The 21,402-nt window shown below is 39.6% G+C and overlaps 1 protein-coding gene across 1 annotated transcript in view; it reads right to left on the bottom strand.

The window, feature by feature from the left end:
• DNAI1 (dynein axonemal intermediate chain 1) overlaps window positions 1-21,402 on the bottom strand; it is a 265,252-nt gene that overhangs the window by 183,775 nt on the left and 60,075 nt on the right. Inside the window, exon 4 of the mRNA XM_069101915.1 lies at window positions 14,386-14,466. Within this exon, the coding sequence (XP_068958016.1) occupies window positions 14,386-14,466 (81 nt within the window). The remainder of the gene's footprint in view (window positions 1-14,385; window positions 14,467-21,402) is intronic.

Genomic DNA, 21,402 nt, shown 5'->3' with positions numbered 1-21,402 from the left:
TGTTTCAGTTTCCTCGTCTCTAAAATAAGAATAATAATATCACCTACTTCTCAGCATATTCCTGCCATGGTGGTTGTGGGGATAAAATTCAATAATATTTGTGAAGTGCTCTCAAACCTTAAAACATTATATAAATACTAGCTGTCATTACTGACTTTTGTCATTGTTGTTCAGTCTTTTTTTCCAGTTGTGATCGACTCATTCTAACTCCATTTGGGGTTTTCTTGGCAAATATACTGGAGTGGTTTGCCATTTCCTTCTCTAGTTCATTTTACAGATGAGGAGACTAAGGCAAACAGGGTTAAGTGACTTGCCCAGGGCCACACAGCTAGTAACTATCTAAGAATGGATTTGAGCTCATGAAGATGAGTCTTCTTGATTTTAAGTCCAGTGCTTTATCTAATGCACCATCCAGCTGCCATTATTATTAGTTAATTAGCAAGCAAATGGAGGATTTCTTTCTATGGAAAGGTATTCAAGAAGTACTGAAGATATCCAAAAGAAATACCAGTAGCAGTGGGTTCAGCTTATTCAATGAATGAAGCAAAAGAAAATCCATACATGTCAGTTAAACCATGGAATGGATTAATTTCATTCCGGAGATAGGGTAAGTTGATCTTTAATGTAACTACTACTATAGAGTAACCACTTACATTTCCAGGGTACTTTTTGGGAATGCTTTCATACCCATTATCTCATTTGATTTCCCACAACAACCATGTAAGAAAACAGGCTTTTCTGGATTCGTTCCACTCTGAATGTTGATGATGACGGTGATAATTGGTATTTATAGGCAACCTTTGCCTACATTATTTTAATTGATTGTCAACATAACTCTTGCAGTAGGTAGTGCAAGTATTATTATTATTCTCATTTTCTGGATGAGAAAATTAAGGCTTCAGACAGGCCACTGAAGGTGACCCATGATATGAGTGGAGGAACCAGGAGCAAGCACAAGTCTTCTTTGCATTATGTCACATTGCCTCTCACTCAAAAGATTTTCAATCCCATCGAACTCATACAGAGTTCCATTGCTTAGAAAATAATTCAAATACTGTAGGAAAGGAAATTTATTTGTTCATGTTTTATTCAATGTAAGATTTTAAGTTTAGGACCAGCACCATGCAGAGCCATTTTAGGTTTCTTACTAGAACATCCCAAGGAGAAGATGCTCAGCTAGAGTTTATTGTTAATAAATTGAGTCTCAATGAGGGCTTTTGTTGAAAGAGGAAAGAAAGAAAAAAAGAATGTGCATGTTACAGCAGGATTTTCACCAAGTTAATTTTCTGAACCTGATTACACTTTCAAATGCAAATCAACTGCTACCAACTAGAAAGGACCAATATCCTTTGTGGAGATATTTTAACATCAAGGGGAGGTGGGGGAAAGGACTCTATTAAGCCACTTTCCAGTTAACCATAAGGGTAAAAAGGCTGACAAAATCATGTAATATCAAAAAGCCATTCCTATGACTTCAATGACCAACCCTATGCATATGGCTCCCAATATATGTTTTGACCTTTCCTTAGCTCCAGGTCTGCATTTCCAGTTCCAGCTCTTCAGCTCTACCCATGGATACCATGGATGCCTCCAAGTTCAGTATATCTAAAACTAAACTCATGGTCTTTTCTCCATCAGTGGCTTCTCTTTCTGACTTCCCTGTTTATGTTTGTGGCATCAACCATTTTCCTGGCCACTCAGCCCCTACCCTTCTTCTCTCCTTCCATTGCCTTTTCTTATCAGGTTTTTCTCACCCTAAGAAGAAATATTAGGATTATCAATGTTTTGAGCTAGAAAGAACCTTAGCAATCATCAGTACAACCCCTTTAACAAATGAGAATGAATTGCCCAAGTTCACCCAAGTTAGTCACAGAGGCATGCTAGAAGTGATTTCTCATGATTGCCATGACTGTACTTTTGCCCCTAGTCAGAAACCCCAGGGGGGAATAATGACGACTATAAATTCTCATAGTAAAACATCCATATTTTATTTTACATTTCAAGCAAAACTCCAGCCTAGTGTCTCTGTCTTGGCGCCCACTCTGCTTTATTTAGGAGAGTCATCTAAGGTCATGCCGAAGTAATTCAGAAGAAGGATATTTTTTCCCTTGGCTTGAATTTAGCCAAACTCTGCTTTGCTTTCTTTGTCAACAATTATTTGGCCTTAGGACGCCCTTTTTTGGCCCATGAAAGTAAAAATTCTTGTCCCCCCAAGATAGTTGAAGAAACTTAAATAGTTTGAATAGACGGGGGTTCCTAATTATGTTAGGACAGTCCATCTCACTCTCATTAACTCTGTGGCAATGATTCTAGACATTGAACTTCACAGAGCCCCAGAAAAGGGCCAGATTCTAGGGCACTGACACGATGTGCTGACATGCCTATGGCCAACTACGCAGGAAGAAAGCCTCAGATTCATCTCTCCCAGCCAAGAATCCCTTTGGCCCATTAAGAACACCATTTTAAAAAGCCAACAGGAATGTGGGGGCTACACATCAAATGGTAATAAATAAAGCACCATTCTCAGTTTATCATCTTTCCTGGAATCATTTCTAATAGATTGGCTCCCTAAGGACAGATGGGAATTCTTTCCTAATCCACAAATACATCACTGATCCTTTTGTTCATATATTATTACAGATATGTCCCATAAGGCTATAGTCATATTTGGAATAGGCTACCTTTCAAATAGTTGCCCAATTTCAAACATCCTGAGGCTACAGATGTTGGTTTCTACAGTTATCAGACCTTCAAACTGGGCCATGCTTAAGGTAGGAAATCAGTTATGTAAGAGTCAACAGGACAAGATCTACCAATTGCTTTTTTTTTTAAGTCTGTGTCCAGGCAAGGCAATGCTGGGGCTGGCTACCTGGTAAAAATCACCCTCCCCACCCTTCCTCTCAGGCTGCATTGTATCTTTTTATGACCTATCTTCTTTTCTCCTTTTATGTTCACGAAAGTCTGACTTCACCTCTGCAGGGTGCAGAGACATACAAAAAAGGAGTTATCTTTTGTGAATTTTGCTGGTAGGTGATCTGTGCAATAGATGGAATTGAGGGAATCAAGCTAATTTGCCTTTCCTTATTTTTCCTTGATTTAATTCAATCCAAAAATATGTAAGTCCCTAATCTGTGCAAGTATGGGGAGACAAGAGATATGCATATATGAAAATATGAATAGCCAGGGAGACCAGAGAAGGCATCACAGAAGAGATGGTGTCCAAGTTGGGTCATACAGAAAAACAAGCCTTCAGAGCAGGGGGAAACTGGAGCTAACTGACGAGCTTAGGAAAGTCCAGTTGTTAAATTATCAGCATGAGCATCTAAACCTTGTAAATGAACTAATGCTACACACCATGGCTTAAATGGATGTTTCATTGATTGTCCAGCCTTAAGAAAGGGATGGAGAAAATGTTAATGATGTAGATTAAACATAAAAGTCTGTTCGGTTTATAGGTGTGTCTGGTTGTTTCAGAGGATCAGTTGTTTTATGTTTCCAGCATACAGCTTTCTGAGAGGTAGAGATGAAAAGGGAGTTCATTCCAGGCACAGGAAACAGTTTGTACAAATTTATGGAGAGGCATTATCATTCAGTTTGGGGTTGGGTGGATTTCTTTTAAATATACTTTTAATTATCTAATGCTGGTAATATTTATGCATTTGTACACATGCATTTATAAAGCCTAGAAAACAGAATTCTGAAGTCTGTTATAAATTAAGGCATTCAGTAGAGGGGAAAGAGGGATGTAGGTGAACTAGAAGTGGGAACTAAGAAAGGATGGCATTGGCAGAAGGGGAATGGGTACATCAGATATTTGAACCCAAAGAAATAATTTGGCTTAGGGACCCAAAAAGGAATAAGAAGCTTGTGGCCTTCAGTGGGAGGGGCGGGATAGAAGTTCAAGGATCATGGTAGCTAATAAAGGACTGAAAGGTATAACCCCCTTGTACTGATTCAGAGTTCACTACCAGGTCTTTCAAAGCATTCTCTCCCTACTGTGGCTAAAACAAAGACATCCCATCCAGCCTGGTGCTAGTGGAAACAACTACTACACCCTTAAGGCTACCAAGCCCCTTGAAATGGGGGGTTGGGGTAGAAAGTGTTTGGGGTGGTGGGCTGGGAGGAGTGGAATGACCAGAAGTTGAGCTAAACAGACATAGTAAGGAAAAAAAGCTCACTGGTTTCTATTGGAATAAATGAACATTGAGGGTGAGCAATTAAAACAGTTTGCCATGCATTATGAATTGGTTGAAAAAAATTGAATATCACAATGTAATACTGTTAAACAAACAAAATAATAAGTTTGGGTATCCAACGGATCTGAATCTCATCCTATTTACAAAGAATCTGAAAGAAACAGAGCCCTGGGAATCCTAAGTCTCAGACTGCAGGCTCCCTCCTGCCTATAGGTTACCCCATCAGAAGACAGATCCCAAGTGTGAAAGGCTGATGCAGTGTGGGAATTGTCAGGAGGACTTCCCTATAATATTGAGAGCCAACCCCTCCTTCTACTCCAACAATATCAAATTATTACCAACACCATCACCACCACTGCCTCCCTTATTAGGAAATGAAAAACAATGTCATGAATAAAAAAAGGGACTGGGTGTTTTTTAAAAGCACCCATCTGAAACTCAGATAAGGTTTTTGAAACACTGTGTGAAGAGCTGACAAACTGCATCCTGATATAGTTCCCATTTGCCAATCATGACCAGATGGGATCCTGCTTTTACTCATTGGGAATGGAAATGATGCATTCAGTTTCTCAGTGAAAAAGGGCAACTTCAGGTGCCAGGCCTCTTCATTATTATTGATTTATACTCTGAAATAAGATCCTCAAAATAAAAACCTTTCAGATAACCACACAATTCACCTTAACGTGTTCCTATTTCATCTAAAAGAAAAGGCTGCAACTGAGGGTCTCTGTGAAACGTGCTGGACAGTAATTGGATTTCTTGCCAAAGTCAGGAATCAGTCTGCCTGATTGCAGTTGATAATAATATTTCTAACAACTGACATTTATATAGCGCTTTAAGGCTTGCAAAGTGCTTTACATAAATTATCCCATTTGATGGAGTCAGGGTGTTGCAGTGTGGGGAAGGGTATGACTAATCTGATCAATTTGCTAAGCTTTGTTTCTATTCAGAACAGCCCAAAACATTGACCAACGTTGGGCATGAGCCAAGCTGCCTGGCTCTAGGGGTCAGGTACTCTCTAGCTCAGCTTCCGATCTATTGAAGAGCTTTATTAATGGGTCAATCTGCCATCCTAGCGTGTTAATAGCCTTAGAAGGTTTCCAGGAACGTTTCATAGGAAAAGAAATCATTTACTATTACATCATCCTGTTACTTTCCCTAGAGAATGAAGGAGGAGGGGATGGTTGCTTTTTTGTTTTTTCCCCTCTCAAATACTTAGGTTTGGATAATTGTGGGATTGTTTTTTTCCGAAGAACTTGAACAATTTGGGGGTTATAAGTCTTAGAAAAATCAATAAGATAATCTAAGATAAGATGTTTGCATGCAGACTTAGTATTTCTAAATGATTTCTAGAAATGACACAATAAAAGGATGCTTGGGTAAATAAATCTACAGCATCATTTCATTACAATTTCCACAGATGGAGGAGGAGAAGTACAGAACTTTAAAGGAAAGACAAGGCGCTTTTCTGCCACCAGGGGACATTTCCGTTTTCATAAAAGAAAAATTCAATGCCTCATCTGCATGTAGGCATTCTCTTTTTTTCCTGTGAAACTATTATTATTATTTATCCTAAGCAGCAAAAGTTGTTCTCCAGTTCCATTCATACTATGAGACTTGCTTTATTGGTTGGTGCTATAAGCGCATATGTGGATGGAGGACTGTTAATACTGGGAAGGGAGAGGGGAGAATGCTCCTATTACTTTGCTATTGAATTCAGAAGTCGGCCTCATTTATGTCCTTATATGCTCATGATCTATGATTTGTGTTCAAAATACTTATGGCTAGTCTGTTTGGTTGTGGGTGAACTGACTGAAATTCACATAGGGATGAGCTAGAAAGGAGCCTCTGACCTTCTTGGAGTCAAAACAGAAGTTCTATCAATATTACTAGAAAGACATTCCCCAAGACTAAAGCTGATCCATCTGCACAGAACTGAGCTTTTTTTCTGAGTACTTGTGCTCCATTTCTTTGCAAGGAATATTATTTACTCCATTAGTGTAGTGCTCACTACTATAAAATTCGTTCCATTTTCCTACTTGGGATTTAGAAAGGTGCAAACTGTTGGTCCCTCTACTCCAAAAGAGGCAGGCCTCCTTGCATCTATATCTTCTCACCTTATAACCAAGTTCATGCTTTTACACCTCGAGACAGGAGGAGCTTCTGCCCAACAGACTCTTATCTAAGGAACTGTCCCAACTACTTGGCTGGTAGGTTGGCCTTCAAAACACATCATTGTCATAGCCTAGGGAATCCTTATCTGGAAAGGGAGAATCTGTTAATAATTTTCACTTATATGGCATTCCTCACAACACCACCATGAGGTAACTAGTATAAGTATTGTTGTTGTCATTTTACAAAATGGAGAAACTGAGGCAGCAAGAAACTAAGGGACTCGTCTGCAATCACACAGTAAATACCAGAGCTAAGATCTGAACCCAAGCCTTCTAATTCCACACTGTCTGCCAGTTAGATAGATCATCAACATGATTTAGGCAGCATGGTGTAATGGATAGAGTGTTGGTCTCTGAGTGAGAAAGACCTGGGTTTGAATCTTCCCTCAAACACTTTCTAGCTGTGTTATCCTGGACAAATCACTTAATCGTCCTGGGCCTATTATTTTCATCTGTAAAATAAGAGGTTTGGTCCCTTCCGTCTCTAAATCTATGTACGTGTGAAAGCTCATTCCCAAATCCTGCTCTGTATGCGAAGACTTCAATATTGTCAGCTTAAACACTCTGGTCTCCTCAACTCCTACGACCTAGAGCTTCACAGCCTACCTCAGTCTCTCACAGGGATGTTCATACCCTGTATCTTTTTTTTTGTCATCCATAAGAGTACCTCTTTCTTGATTCTAAGCTCAGAAAATTTTCCTCTGATCATAACATCTTTTCTTTCTCACTCCTCTTAACTTCATGCTCAGCAAAACTTGTAGTGCTTTTTACCCTTCCCTATTTTCCCAGCCCATTATTCTTGTGCTAGACTCATTTTCCTTTCTTTACATCCTTTACCTGTTCAACACTACCTTCCAGTCTCAGCTCCTTTGCCCCCTTTTACTACCACAATCAAGGTTAAGTGACTTGCCCAGGGTCACACAGCTAGTAAGGGTCTGAGGCTGAATTTGAACTCAGGTCCTCCTGACTCCCAGGCTAGTTAGTACTCTATACACTGCATCACCTAGTTGCCCCTACTACCATTCTTCTTGTCCTGACAATAGCTAGCTTGAAGTCTTAAGAAGTGCAGAACATATGTTATTTCATTAGATCCTCACAATAGGCCTGTAAAGCAGGGAGGGAGGGAAGGAGGGAGGAAAGAAGGAAGGGAAGGAGGGAGGGAAGAAGGAAGGGAAGGAGGAACGGAGAAAGAGAGAGAAAGACACTAGACTTTGTCATTCCCTAAAGCTATCATCCCATATCTCACCTCCCTTTAACCACCAATTTCCCAGAAAAAAGAATTGTCCAGATGAGGTCCGTTTTCTTCTAATTTCTTCTATTTTCTTCCACTCTGACTTCTTACTCCACCATTCCATTGAAATTGCACTCTCCAATCCAAGGAGTCAAACAATTTCCTAATTGCTAAATCCTGTGACCTTTTCTTGGTCCTCATCCTTCTTGACCTCTTTGCCATTTTTGAACAGACCCTCCACCTGAACACTCCCTTTTCTTTTGGCTCTGTGATTCTGTTCTTCCTGTCTTCTCTCTGATTGTTCTTTCTTAGTTTCCTGGATTTCTATCTATTGCCTCTCTCCATAGTTGGGGTATTCCCCAGGGGACCATTTTTGGTCCTTTTCTTCTCCCTCTACATAGACTTTTTTGGGGAGTTCTCAGAACACATAAGTAATAGCATCTTCTCCATGCAAATGATTCTCAAATCTATAAGTTCTCCATTAATCTTGCTCCTGAATTCCAGTCGTACTCCATCTGCCGAGAGATATCTCCATGTGGATATCCCATAAGCATCAAACTCAAAATGGCCACAGCAGGATTCATTGTTTTCTTCTATTAATCTTCTCTAAACTTTCCTTTTATTGTTAAGTGTACCCCTACCCTTCTAGTCATCCAAGTTTGTAACTTCAGAGTATGCCTTCATTCTCCCTTGTCCACCATTGTTGTTGTTCAGTCATGTCCAACTTTTCATGACCCCATTTGGGGTTTTCTTGGCAAAGATACTGGAGTGAAAAAAAAGATACTGGAGTGGCTTGCCATTTCCTTCTCTAGCTATTTTACAGATGAGGAAACTGAGGCAAACAGGAGTAAGTTACTTGCCCATGACTACACAGCTAGTAAATGTCTGAGACCAGATTTGAACTCTGGAAGATGACTCTTCTGACTTCAGGCCCAGGGCTCTATGCACGATAGTACCACCTTACCTGTCTTTCTGTTACTTCATGCATCACAACTTACTTAAAACTTTCTCAGTCAGTGGGAATCTACTTTGTTTCCATGTCTTTACTACCATAAAAAGTAATATATGAATATCTTGGTCCCTCTGGCATCTTTCTTTTTGTCTTTAACCTGAGGGTATATGCTCAGAAGTGAGACCTCTGGGTCAGAAGTTATAGACATTTTAGTAATTTTTAAGGCAATTCCCAAATTGCCTTCCAGAATGCCAATCCTTCCATTTTAGAGAAGAGGAAATTAAGAGAGGTAAAATGTGCTGCCCAGAGTCATTCAGGTAGCAAATGGCAAATCTTCTGACTCCGCCTTCCACACCCACTGTTTCACTCTCAGTGTTCTTTAAAAAAAATTGATTTTCAAAATTATGAACTTACCAAAAAAACACAAACATTTTGGCTTATATGAAAATATATTTTGAAACCTGGATGCTTTCAGTCACTACTCATTTCATGCTACAATCCCCACTGGTCTGCAATGAGTCCATTTGCTCTAAATAACTGTGTCTGTAATCTGTAAGTACATCTATACAAAATGGGATATCTGGGTGTTAACAGCCTGCCCATCATGTTACAGGAAATTCTGTTCTAATGAAGGCTAGGGAAACAAAATTCCTTTAGCAACAATGATATAACTCAACTGATCACCAGTTTCTTTCTGCACTACTTATACATTAGGGAAGCTATCTTCTTTCTAAAACATTTTAATCTACTCCTTGCCTTAGTAAGCAGGGCATGAAAAAAATAATGGAATTTTTCTTTGATGATTCAGCATCATACAGCCCCTGAGGGTCATCTGGCTGAGCATTCCTCGCTATTGTTGACTATTATAGATATTAAGGTAGAAGATAGATTAGGCAGCTCTTCATCTCTGCTCTTAATCTTGTCTCCTGTTTCTTCCAGAACTGGCTTGTCCATCAGTCATTCCCTTTCTCATCTTCAATTTCTCCCCATCTACTCACTTCCTCGCTCCCTGACTACAGACATGCTGATATTGCCCTTATTTCTATTTTTCTCTGATACTACACAACGCCTCCTCACCTTCCCTCCAACCTACTGGCCTTGTCATGTAAGTTGAATTGGAGTATACCCCCTGGGGCATGCATGGTGATCGATGGGCCTGCAAAAGTAGAACACTTGCTGAGCTCCTAGGGGAGGAACATGGAACAATGCTGAAAGGCCTGGTGCTTTAAGATGACATAACAAAGCCTAGGCACTATGGTGGCTAAAGGATGGGGGTGGGGAGAGACTACATGGAAAAGAACTAGTCGTCATTCCAGGAAGAACCGCTCTCGTAGCAGACTTTAAAAGGAGAGACTCTGACCTCTTCCTGCCGGTCACCTCGTACTCCTGGATACCCTTTCCTTCCTCGGCTTCCATTTCTGTCCTGGTTTTTTCTTTATCAGTCTGACCGCTCCTTCTCTCTCTTCTGTTTTCTCCTACCCCTGTAGGGTGAGCATTCACCAAAGCACCATCTTAGATCCCCTTATCTTCTTTTCCTCTCTCTATACTCTTTCCCTTGATGTTCTCATCTGGTCCAATTGATTCAACTGTTACCTCTATGTAGATGACTCTCAGATCTACATATTCAGTCCTTGTCTTTACTCTCACCTTGTGATAGTAATGGCAATTAAAGATTCCCCTGTATTGGCTTGGTTTTCAAATTGATTGTGTTAAAACCCAGAGCTTGTTAATCCCACCTGTGGGATGGACTTGTTGATGTGAAAAGAAAGTCCTGAACTGGGAGGAGCTGGTGACATAGATTTGGAGAGACAAGAGAGAGGCAGAAGAACTTTTTGGAAGCAGCACCTCGTGGAGGCAGAGAGAGAGACTGAGAAGGATTGCTGGGGGACACTTTGAATCGCCCTGGACTTTTGAGACCTGCCCCCTGAGCTGCCAAGGACTGAGGAGACATGGCTGTTTTGCTGGTACTTTGTCTGTTTTCTTCCACTGGTGAAAGACAGTCCTGTTGTTGAAGAAGTCCTGGAACCTGGCTTTTGGTTAAGAAGCCCTGAGACTGTCCTGCAGACAGAGAGTGAATACTGTCCACTGGTGAAGGACAGTGCTGTTGTTGCAGGGGTCTGGGAACCTTTCTGTTGGTTCAGAAGCCCTGAAGAAGGATTTTCTTGTTGTATGTTTACAGAAATCCTGGGAGAGGGTTTTGCTAATGTTTTCAGGGGTTCTAGGACTGTTCTACAGACAGAGGATGAATTAATGAAGGGACTGGCAATGTATCTTATGGCCTGGCTAAGCCTTGTCTCCCCAGGAACTAAGATTGCTGAGAACTTGCCTCATGTCAAGATGAAGAAAAGACCTCCATTTGGGTATTAAGTGCTGTGCTTAAACTTGATGTAACTCTGGGGTAGATTCAATTGTGATCCAGGGGTGGGGAACTTTTGACCCTTTTTGTGTTCTATGGTTGAACAAGTGAATGTACTTTACTTATGTTTGGAAACTAATCTCCATTTGAGAAGAGGGGCTTTGTGGTGGACTAAATGAAGGTATAGCCTAGGGGTGGAGAAGTATTTAGAACAGGGACTTTGTAATTGATTGAATGATTGGAAGGTCCTGGGGTGGGGTAGTACTTGGAGATTATTTAATCACACTTAGTAAATGCTGTATTTTGAATGATGTCATGTTTTGACCTTCTCTGTTCTTGGTTTGTCACTGAATAAAATGGAGAGCACCCATGCTGGTATTTTGAACCTGGGAAGTTGCCTTTCCTTGGTGTTACAGTACACACCTCCAGTCCTACATCTCGAAATGCCCATGTGGGACCTTTGTCCCACTATACTACCCCTATAGAGGTAGAAGAAACATCTGTCTTGCAGGTGTAGGCTACTTTTCCTTTGAGACAGAGGATTAATGTTGTAGCTTCCTCACAACCTAAGTACAAAAAACCAACATGTGAGGACGTTGCAACTCTTTCCTCAGGCTCCTAACCAGCACGACCTACATAGAAGTAGGGAAGCTACAACTCAGTTAATCAATAATGTATCCTTTCCCTACTGTGGCTAGGTAAAACTCCTGTTGTTAACAACAGACAGTCTACAAATGTCTCATCTCATCCCAATATTGAACCTGAACCACCTGAGTCAGGGAGGTCCTTCCTGGGAGCACCATCAGCATCTCTAACTTAATATACCCAGAAGTTAATTAAGTGACTTCTCAAACCTGCCCTTCTCTCAACATTTTCATTTCTGCTGATGCCACCATTCTCCCTATCATTCAATCTTGAAATCTCTTTTATCTCTGACTTCCTTCTTCCTCATCCAGTTGTCACAGGCTGTTATCTTAACCTCCATAACATACTACTCTAAAATCTATTGTCTCCTCTCCATTTGTACTGCAATCCTGGTTCAAGCCCTTGCTACTTATTTTTATTATTTTAATAACCTCCTAACTGATATCCTCTTCTCTTCCCTCCAATGTGTTCTTCACACAATTGCCAAAATAATCTTTCTAATTCATAGATCATACTGTGTCACTCCTCTGCTCAAAGACCTCCAGTATACTTCTAAGAAGGAATTTCTCTATGGCTTGTCCACCCCACTGGACATCATGGTATGGACAATAACCATTTTTCATCCATTTGTTTTTGCATATGTGGATGGTTAGACCAAACTTTCTTTTGAGGGGTTATGGATTTCATTTAGGAGGCTCTGCAATGGCCTTGATGTGCCTTGATGAAATCAGCACATCTTCCACAAATAGAAGTCTTTAGAATCTAGAATCTAAAGTTTAGATCAACATCCACAAGGAGCTCCTCTTTGACTCTGAATTTAAACTGGGCACCTTCCATGACAGTGGCAAGCATGTCTGACAAGTATAGCTCCCCGTTTTGTGGCTTCCTTGATATTAACAATTAATTATTGATGGAGGTCACCCTATTTGGAATCTTGGATGATTCTGACAAATGCACAGGAAATACCTATGGGTATTTCCTATATAGGTATACATATAGGGCTCAGAGAACTTCCGAACACAGTATTTTTACTCTACCATATCAAGTGCTTTTTTAAAGTAAATCAACCAATAAGTGTTTGTTCTGCATCAGGCACTTTAGATAAAAAGACAGAAACAAAATGGGCCCTAACCTGAAGGAACTCACTTTCTACTGGGGAAAGGGGAAGAGAGTATGCCCCCACATAAGTCAATACAAAAAGGCACACAAAATACATACAAAGGGATTTCAGGAGGTGCTAACAAGGAGAGAGGGTCAGGAAAGTCTTCTCGAAGGAGGAGAGGGCATTTGAGCTAAACATTGGAGGGATCTAGGGGATTCCCAGAGATGGGAGTGAGAAACTACTGTGCAAGGAAACAGACAGAATGGAGCATGTGTGATCAGATCAGAAAGAGAGGCTGGAGCCTGACCACACCAGACTTTCTTCATCAGCCATGACAACCAAATCTTCCACATCTCCGACAAGGGTGACGCGATCAAGGCCAAAACAAAATCCTGATCAATTTATACGGTGAGGACAGTTATCAGGCAAGACCTGGGCATCCTCATTATATTTATAATCAAAATAATTTTAGTACAATATATGCATACAGGTAGCATGACAGTAACAATAAGAGCTAGCATCTATATAGTGCTTTAGGATTTGCAATGTGTTTTACATATATGACTTCAACAGTCTGAGATAGGCTAAATGAAATGGTCAGGGGCACATAGCTAGTAGATATCTGTGGTAGAATCAGAACTCAGGTCTTCCTGACTAACACCAGCTCTCTATCCATTATGTTATTTAAGTGCACACACACACACACTTTGTATATAAACATAATATATAACTTGTATATATAATATATACTATGTGTGCAGCTGGGTAACACTATGGATACATATATGAGTGTGCACATGCATGTGTGTGTGTGCAGTTAGTAGCATAGTGACTTAGATTCAAATGTATGTGTATATGTAATACATAGTATGGTACCTATCTATGCATTCATGTACAAACATACATAGGACATACATATACAAATAAAAAAACTTTTACAGAAATTCCTAAATAGGAAATTCCTAGGAGCCATGGGAATGGTAAAAAGAAATGTAGCATAGCAGAATGGGCACTGGCCTGGGAGCTGGCACTCTAGACCACAGTTCTAGACTTGAGGAGCAACATGTAACAGTGGATGGACTGCTGGACTTGAATTCAGAAAAGCCTGGGTTCAAATCCCACCTCTGATACTTACTGGTCATTTGACTACAGGAGAGTGGCTTAGCGTTACTAACCCTCAGCTTCCTCACTATCAAATGAAGAAAAAGAATCTTTGTACCTGTTATACCTACCTCACAGGACTACTGCGAGACTCAGATGAGATAATGGATGTAAAGCACTTTGCAAACCAGGTGCTTATATAATAATGTTAGCAGCTATCATCATCATCACCATCATCACCGTTAAGTCAGGCAACTTTTCATTGTCTTCATCTGTAAAATGAGTTGATCTCAAAATCTTTTTTGCTCTAAAATTCTCTAAGTCTATAAGTGATCTAGCCTGGCACCACTATAGTATAAATTTACTGCTAGAAAAAGAACAGGAATTCCTAAAATTCCTCAGCACAAGACCACAAAGAAAATTAATACTGAAAAAAAGAAAAATGAGAGCAAATTCCTAGTAAAATCCCAAGTTCTTGACTCTACAAGGCTTAAAGAGTTTTTGAAATCCACTATATCTTTCTGCCCTATGAAATTATCATGCACTGGAACTAGTCCCCTTTGACACAAGCTGCAAGCAGACAGCCCCAGACACCTGGGGTTTGGGTGACAGGCCAAAGGACACTTACTTTAAAGCTGAATCTGACGATATTTTGGGGAGCATGTGGGTTATTGGCTGTCAGGATACGAGTGAATTCTTCTTTTAACTCCTATGGGACAGAAACACAGAGAAAGACATTAATAAAAAACATGCTCCACACAGAGGACTGGCCTAAGTCCCATGAAAAACCAGCAAACTTCTCACACAGCTCCACAAACACAGATGACATTACATCCTATGTTTCCGATCAGCCACTTCTGGGGACCACATTTCTAAAGAGCTGGAGGGCAACACTAGGCAGAGCCAAGGTTAATGAAACTCAGACCAGGGATTGTATGAGCTACCAACTGTTTTCACTCTTTTACTGAGCAAACACACACACGCACACACACACACACACACACACCCCAAATCCACAAGGAGAAACTCGTGCTCGGGCCAAGAAGACTCCTTTCCCAGCAGCTCTCCTTCTCGTGTTAGTAAAGCTTCATTCCTGTCATGCTTCCCAGACTTTGTGTGCTTTGTGCAAAACTCCATGCTCAAAGCCTCCTTTGGGACAGAATGGATTCCTAATGTATGTGTCCAGCTTACAATGTGGCTATCACTCCAACACCCAGAATAATGCAAATCGCTTCTTAGTGGCACAGAGAGGGGTGCTATGGTTCAGGAGAAAGAACAAAGACTGAGTCAGGAGACGAGACTTTAGTGCCAGCTCAGGCACTAACTTGCTGTGTATTCTTGGGCAAGTGACTTACTTTCTTTGGACCTTGGTTTTCCCTATCTGTCAAAATGAAAGAACAGACTAAACCAGCATTTCCCAAACCATCTTAAGCAAAACTCTAATATTCTGGAGAATGCAAATTCATTTCCATGAAAAAAGATTTTATACTAGTGATATTTTTCCTTAAAACATTAAATATAAAATCATGTATCAAAATATTTATTAAATGGGACTTTTCCAAATATGAAAACTGGCTGAATTTCCTCTATTTTGCTACAAAATATTTCCACTCTTCATTTATCATAAGAGTATACCATATTCCTAGATTTCACCGTGACCACAGTGATCAGTATTTACTCCCAATAGGTGACCAGATTGGTTTGAGACACACTGGGCTAAATCCTCTCTCCACTTCCTTCCAAATCTTCCATTCTGTGACTCTGTGGTTACATAAATAGGTCAAAATTTATCAGTCAGGGTCTAGTTAACCTACCCAAAAGAATCCAGGTTGGCTATCTCTACATAGGCAAATAAAATGTTACCTCAAAAAATTCACTGTATTTGCTAGTCTTCATAAAAACATTTCATATTATGCAAGGCATACATATAACTGATTTTTGAATGAATGTATTAGAAATTATATATCCAAATGAGAGACGCCATCTTCAAACTAGATATTTACTTTGTTGGGCCTGACATTACTCAAAACATTTCTGGATCTCATCTTTGGTAATTGCCTTCAGACCCTGCAGCCCATTCCTCTGACTGTCCTCAGTGGTGACAAATTTTCATCTGTTAAGTGTTGCTCTGAATATGTAAGCAATTAAAAGTCATCTGAAGACAAACCTAGTGACTAAGGTGAGGATTTCGGGTCAAATACAAGGTGTGAGTATATAAAGAACTGATGTTCATTTTCTTGTGAGACTTGGCTAGTGGATTTAAAGTAGAAAACACTCATATAAATGCATGTTTGTTTAAATTCGTTCTCAATAGTTTTGAGTCACTTCATGATGTAATGCCAAAAAAAGAGAATGTTTTATATTTCAATCATTTAAATAAGTGTAACAATATTTTTGACACGCCTAAAAATTGTAACTTGTATCGAAGGTATCAGACAGACAAAGAGTCTGACATAATGTAGACAATAACTCTGGGTCCTCATACATCGGTTTGAACTAATGTGCATTTACTAACCTATTATTCCAAATTATATATATTCCACAGAGGCCACCCACAATACCACCCTTAGGAGAGAGACAAGGAGACAAGCCATGTACCAATAGCCATTTAGACCAAATTCTCCCAACTTTTTGTCTTGCCAATGTAATCTTTTTAGATTTAGAGGGCCAAACTTCATTTCAATTACAGTATTTAATGGCTTGTCTTTTGCTGTCTGTTGACTTGACAGGAACACCAGTGCTATTTCAAAAGATATGCAATTTCACCTCTACTAATGTATGATTCCTCCATTGCTTAGTAGATGGTCTTCTCGAGTTGCTATGGCCTAAATAATTCATCGTCTAGTGGCCAACCACATTCTGGTGATGAGTCTCTCTGAACTTTTCTAGGCTGACCCTTGAATGACATACACAATTTGTCACTGGTGTGAAAAGTGATTCCAAATTGTGAGGAATTTATGCTCTGTGTCACACCCTTTGGGAACCCAGCATCACCTTTTCAATGAAGTGAGACTTTTAAGAGAGGAAGAACTTTAACTGCCTGGAACACAGTAGGTGCTTAATATATAACTTGTTGAACATTTCTGGATGTAACCAACATAAAAAAAGTATTTTGCTTGACTGTACATTTATTAAAAGGGATTTTTCATTGTTGTTATTGTTGTTTTTTTCTCCAGTAATGGGAAGCAGTGAGAAGAAATAAAAATAAATGCCTAGTAACTGAAAAAATAATAAAAATACTTGTTAATTCCCAATATCAGAGGGTGAAATAAGTAGTTATCTATATGGTGTTATTCTTGTAGAACGAGAAAAGTCTGCTTGCCCTTTGATGCAGATAGTTTACTGCTAGGTAACCTATCCCAAGGAGGTTAAAAACAGGCAGACAGAACAAACTATAACAAAATACTGATAGCACGTTTTATGATAATTTAGAATTGGCTAGATAAATTGTGGTACATTAATTTAATGGTGTGTTCCTTCAATGTAAATAATATGAAGAATTCAGGAAAGTATGGGAAAATGTATATGAGCCGAAATAAAGTAAGCAAAACCAAGAAAATACTACATAGCCTGCCAAAGTAGCAGATGCCTAAATGGGAGGCAGACTGCCTAGCTCCAATATACTTTTATACCAGTTAAACTCTGAACTTCATACCACACCAAGAAATGATCAAGAAATTCAACGAAAAACTATAGTATATGACTTCTATTCTATAACTATAGAATTAGGCAGAAGCCACCTGCAATAGGAGAGGTGGTCCCTCCAGCAAATTCAGTACCAATTCAGCCAGAGATGAGGCATGTGAAGAGCCTCCCCCATTCTATGTAAGGAGGCAGCAAGAGGGAAGGCTCTTCTGATAAAACCTCAGTGGAGTCTAAAAGATTCCAGGGTGAGGACCTTCTTTTTAGAAGTTCCTGGTAGTAACAGGGGGGAGGGCAATGGTGAATAAGCTCCACAGTGCTCAGGTCAGGATAGCCTGAAGCTCTGAGGTCCCTAACACTCTGTCCTAAGATGCCAGAGAAAGCCTGGAAGATCTAACACTCTGAACCACAAAAAGATCCAGGGGAACTTAATCCCTGGAGGTAAATGTTACCACAGTAACTAGATGTGATATCAAGCCAGAGGGGAGGTGGATGGAATGGAGGCTGGTCCTAGCACAAAGCCCTATTCAGGTGGAGAGATGAGTAAATCAAAGAAAACAATAACCAATATTACAAAAATATTGCAAGTTTAGATATTCCCAGAAAGAATCATTTAGGCTGAGACTTAAAGGGAAAAAATGGATTTTTCCATAGAGACTAAATGCATACACAAAGGAAATAAAGCAAGAGATCAATGGAATAAAAGATCCAGAGGAAAGGATTAGAAGAATAATTAGCTTAGATAAGAAAGTAGCAAACCCTGCTCAAAAATGGAATCCCTGAAAAGTACAATATACCAATAGACATCAATGCTTCCATGAGTCAGCAAGCAATATTAGAACAAAATCAAAAGATTGAAAAAATAATAAAATAATGTGAGATATAGAATATAAAAAACAACTGACTTGGAAAATAGATTAAGAGAAATCTTTTAAGAATAACTAGCTTCCAAACTGTGGTTTGTTGTTGCTGTTTTTAAAGCTTAAATGCTTATTCAAGAAGCTATAAATGAAAAGTGCCCAAATCTATTAGAACCAGAAGGCAAGGTAAAGATAGAATCTACTGATCACCTCCTGAAAGGAACCCTAAAAGGAAAAGTCCCAGGAATGTCATAGCCAAAATCCAGATCTCCCACTATCAAAGAAAAAATACTGCAAGCATTCAGCATACAAAGAAAAGGCAAAAGACCCTCTCCTCTTGAGGAATTCACAGTCTAATGTGGGAGAAAACACAAAAACAACTACTATGTCCAAACAAGATATAAACAGGACAAATTGTAGATAATCAATAGAGGGAAGGCACTAACAAAAAGGAAGATCAGGAAAAACTTCTTGTAGAGATGGAATTTTAGTGGGGACTTGATGGAAACCAGCAGGTAATCTCAGGGAAGGCACTGGCAGTTGAGAGAAAGGTGGCACTAAGAAAGGCCTCTTGCAGAAAGTTGGATTAGAGATATATCTTGAAGGAAGCCAAGAAGAGGAGATGAGGAAGGAGGAAGAGGGGATTGGGAAGGAGAACATTTGGGAATGGGGAAATACCAGTGAAAATGCACAGTGCCTAGAGATGGAGTGTACTGTGTAAGGAAGAGCATGCAGGCCAGCATGATCACTAGATCATAGAGTAGAGATAGAGATAGACAGATATGTGGAAACTGAGTATAAGATTGGGAAGGGCTTTGAATGGCAAACAGATGATTTTTCATTTGATTCTGCAGGTAATAAGGGAGGTTTACTGAATAAAGGAGAGGAGGGTGGCATGGTCAAATCTGTGCTTTAGGAAAATTAATATAAAATCTAAGTGGAAGATGGATAAAAGCTGGGGAAGAGGCTTTAGGAAGGAAGAAAAACCAGAAGGTTTTGCAATAATCCAGGAGTGAGGCAATAAGGGCCTATACCAGAGTGGTGGCAGTATCAAAGGAGAGGTTATATATAGGTAAGTGTGATGTTATAAAGGTAAAGGCAAATTTATTCGAGCGATTGGAAGGAGCTATTTTAGGATGTTAGCACTTATAGCTAGCATTTATACAGCACTTTAAGATTTACAAAGTATTTTACAAATATTCTCTTCTTTGATCCTTACAACTCTGGGAGGTAGGTGCTATAGTTATCTCCATTTTACAGATGAGGAAACTGAGGAATACACAGTTTTGAGTACTTGCCTAGAATCACACAGCTAGTAACTTACTAGCGTCAGATATGATCTCAGATTTTCCTGACTCCAAGTCCAGGGCTCTATCCACTGGGACACTCAGCTAGTTGCCTATGTTAGGAGTAACATTCGGATGAAAGAGAAGAAATGAGTATCCCTCCAGAACTTTATCATCTTCAAAAGATACTGAGAGAGTTAAAGAAAGAAAGCAGAGGTCCTGGAGTAGATTGGTTTTATTCTGAGGGGACAGAGAAGAGAGTAAAAGAATGCACACATGCGGAGAGGAGGAAGTGAATGAGACTTTCTATTTCTCATAACTGGGGTGCATGAGAAGAATATACTAACATCATGAAAGGGGTAGGTGTAGTGGGCATCAAGGAAACTTCACTCTTATTTGAAATGGATGAAGGAAGGCTGAATAAACATCAGAGTGTTTAGTGTAGAAAATCATCAGACTCAATAGGGAAACAGACAGGTGTGGAGGAGTGGGTTTGAGGGAACATAGAACTAGGAAAGGAATAGTCTTATTCAAAACAACCTTCCTGATCCTGAATGGGGATTTTAAAAAGGGGTGGAGGGAAATTTAAGAAAAAAAAAACCCTAGAATGTAAGGGCTGTTCTTATCAATTGTGGGATGACTAAATCAATCATAGTATATGAATGCAATAGAATATTATATTGCACTGTAAGAAATGAGAAAACAGACAACTTTAGAGAATCCTGGATAGCATGAACTGATGCACAGTGAGCAATGAATAGCTAAGCTCTGATCAGAGAGAATAAATGATCCCCTGAAGTAGTCACAATGTATTTGAATTTGTGCTATTTGAAGTTATAATTATGTAAAATATAGTAACTGGTTCCAGACCAATGGAAATATGTAGTGCAAATCTGAATATAAGCGACTGCTTCAGGGAGTTCTTTATTCAAGGCAATCAGGACCTAGGTATGTAAAAGGGCAGTGAGAGTAAAGAAAAAGATGTAAGAACTCTAATCAAAGAGATGACCAACCATGTCTCCAGAGGACCTTCAGTGAAGCATTCTATCGACTTCCTGACAGAGAGGTGAGGGGCAGTAGGGGCAGAGACATACACCTTTGGATAGGGCCACTGTGTGGAATTCAATTTGCTTGACTATGCTTATTTCTAATGAAGACTCTCTCTCTCTCTCTCTCTCTCTCTCTCTCTCTCTCTCTCTCTCTCCCCCTCCCTCCCTCCCTCTCTCTCCCTCTCACATTGGGAGGGGACTACAGTAAGAGGAAGCTAACAATGGTGATGGCCTTTCACCACCCCCCATGAAAAAGAGGACCACTGTAACATTTTTTTAATGTACAGAAGAGAACAAGAGACAGAATCAGAATAAAAAAAAGCAAATGCTACAAAATGGAGATTTATAGTTTCATATAGAATCTTATTTTTGTGTTCTGATATATACAGATATACATACTTTTTTAAGTGTTTAAGTTCAGAACTTAAAAAACATTATAAAAGAAAGTACCACACAATGATTATCAGAATGTAAATAGAATGAAAAAATAATTATAATGACCAAATTTGGCCCCTGTAATGGCAAGCAAAGTAGGATTTTTTTTTCTGGATTGAGTTTTAGCCAACCAAGTGCCTTGGAATGACTCTTGCCTTTGATTGAATTGAGAGACTTTTATTGGAAACAGTATATATTGTATTGGTTAGAGGGAGAAGACAGAGTAGAGAGAGGAACAGAGCTGAGAGAGAGAAGCAAGCATGAGTGGGCTAGGGGAACTTGCTTGTGGGGAGGCCTAACAGAAAGAATGTTTGTGATGTTGGTGCTCTGTTGATCTGTGTTAATTTCTCAGACAGAAGCCCTGTCTGTTGAT

Source organism: Petaurus breviceps, unplaced genomic scaffold (genome assembly GCF_028583685.1).
Source record: "Petaurus breviceps papuanus isolate PSGF00001 unplaced genomic scaffold, PetGlider_PUasm1.0 520, whole genome shotgun sequence".
In the NCBI taxonomy this organism is placed as follows: domain Eukaryota; kingdom Metazoa; phylum Chordata; class Mammalia; order Diprotodontia; family Petauridae; genus Petaurus; species Petaurus breviceps.
Note: the sequence above shows the minus strand (reverse complement) of the source record. Positions and strands in the feature narration are given on the sequence as shown.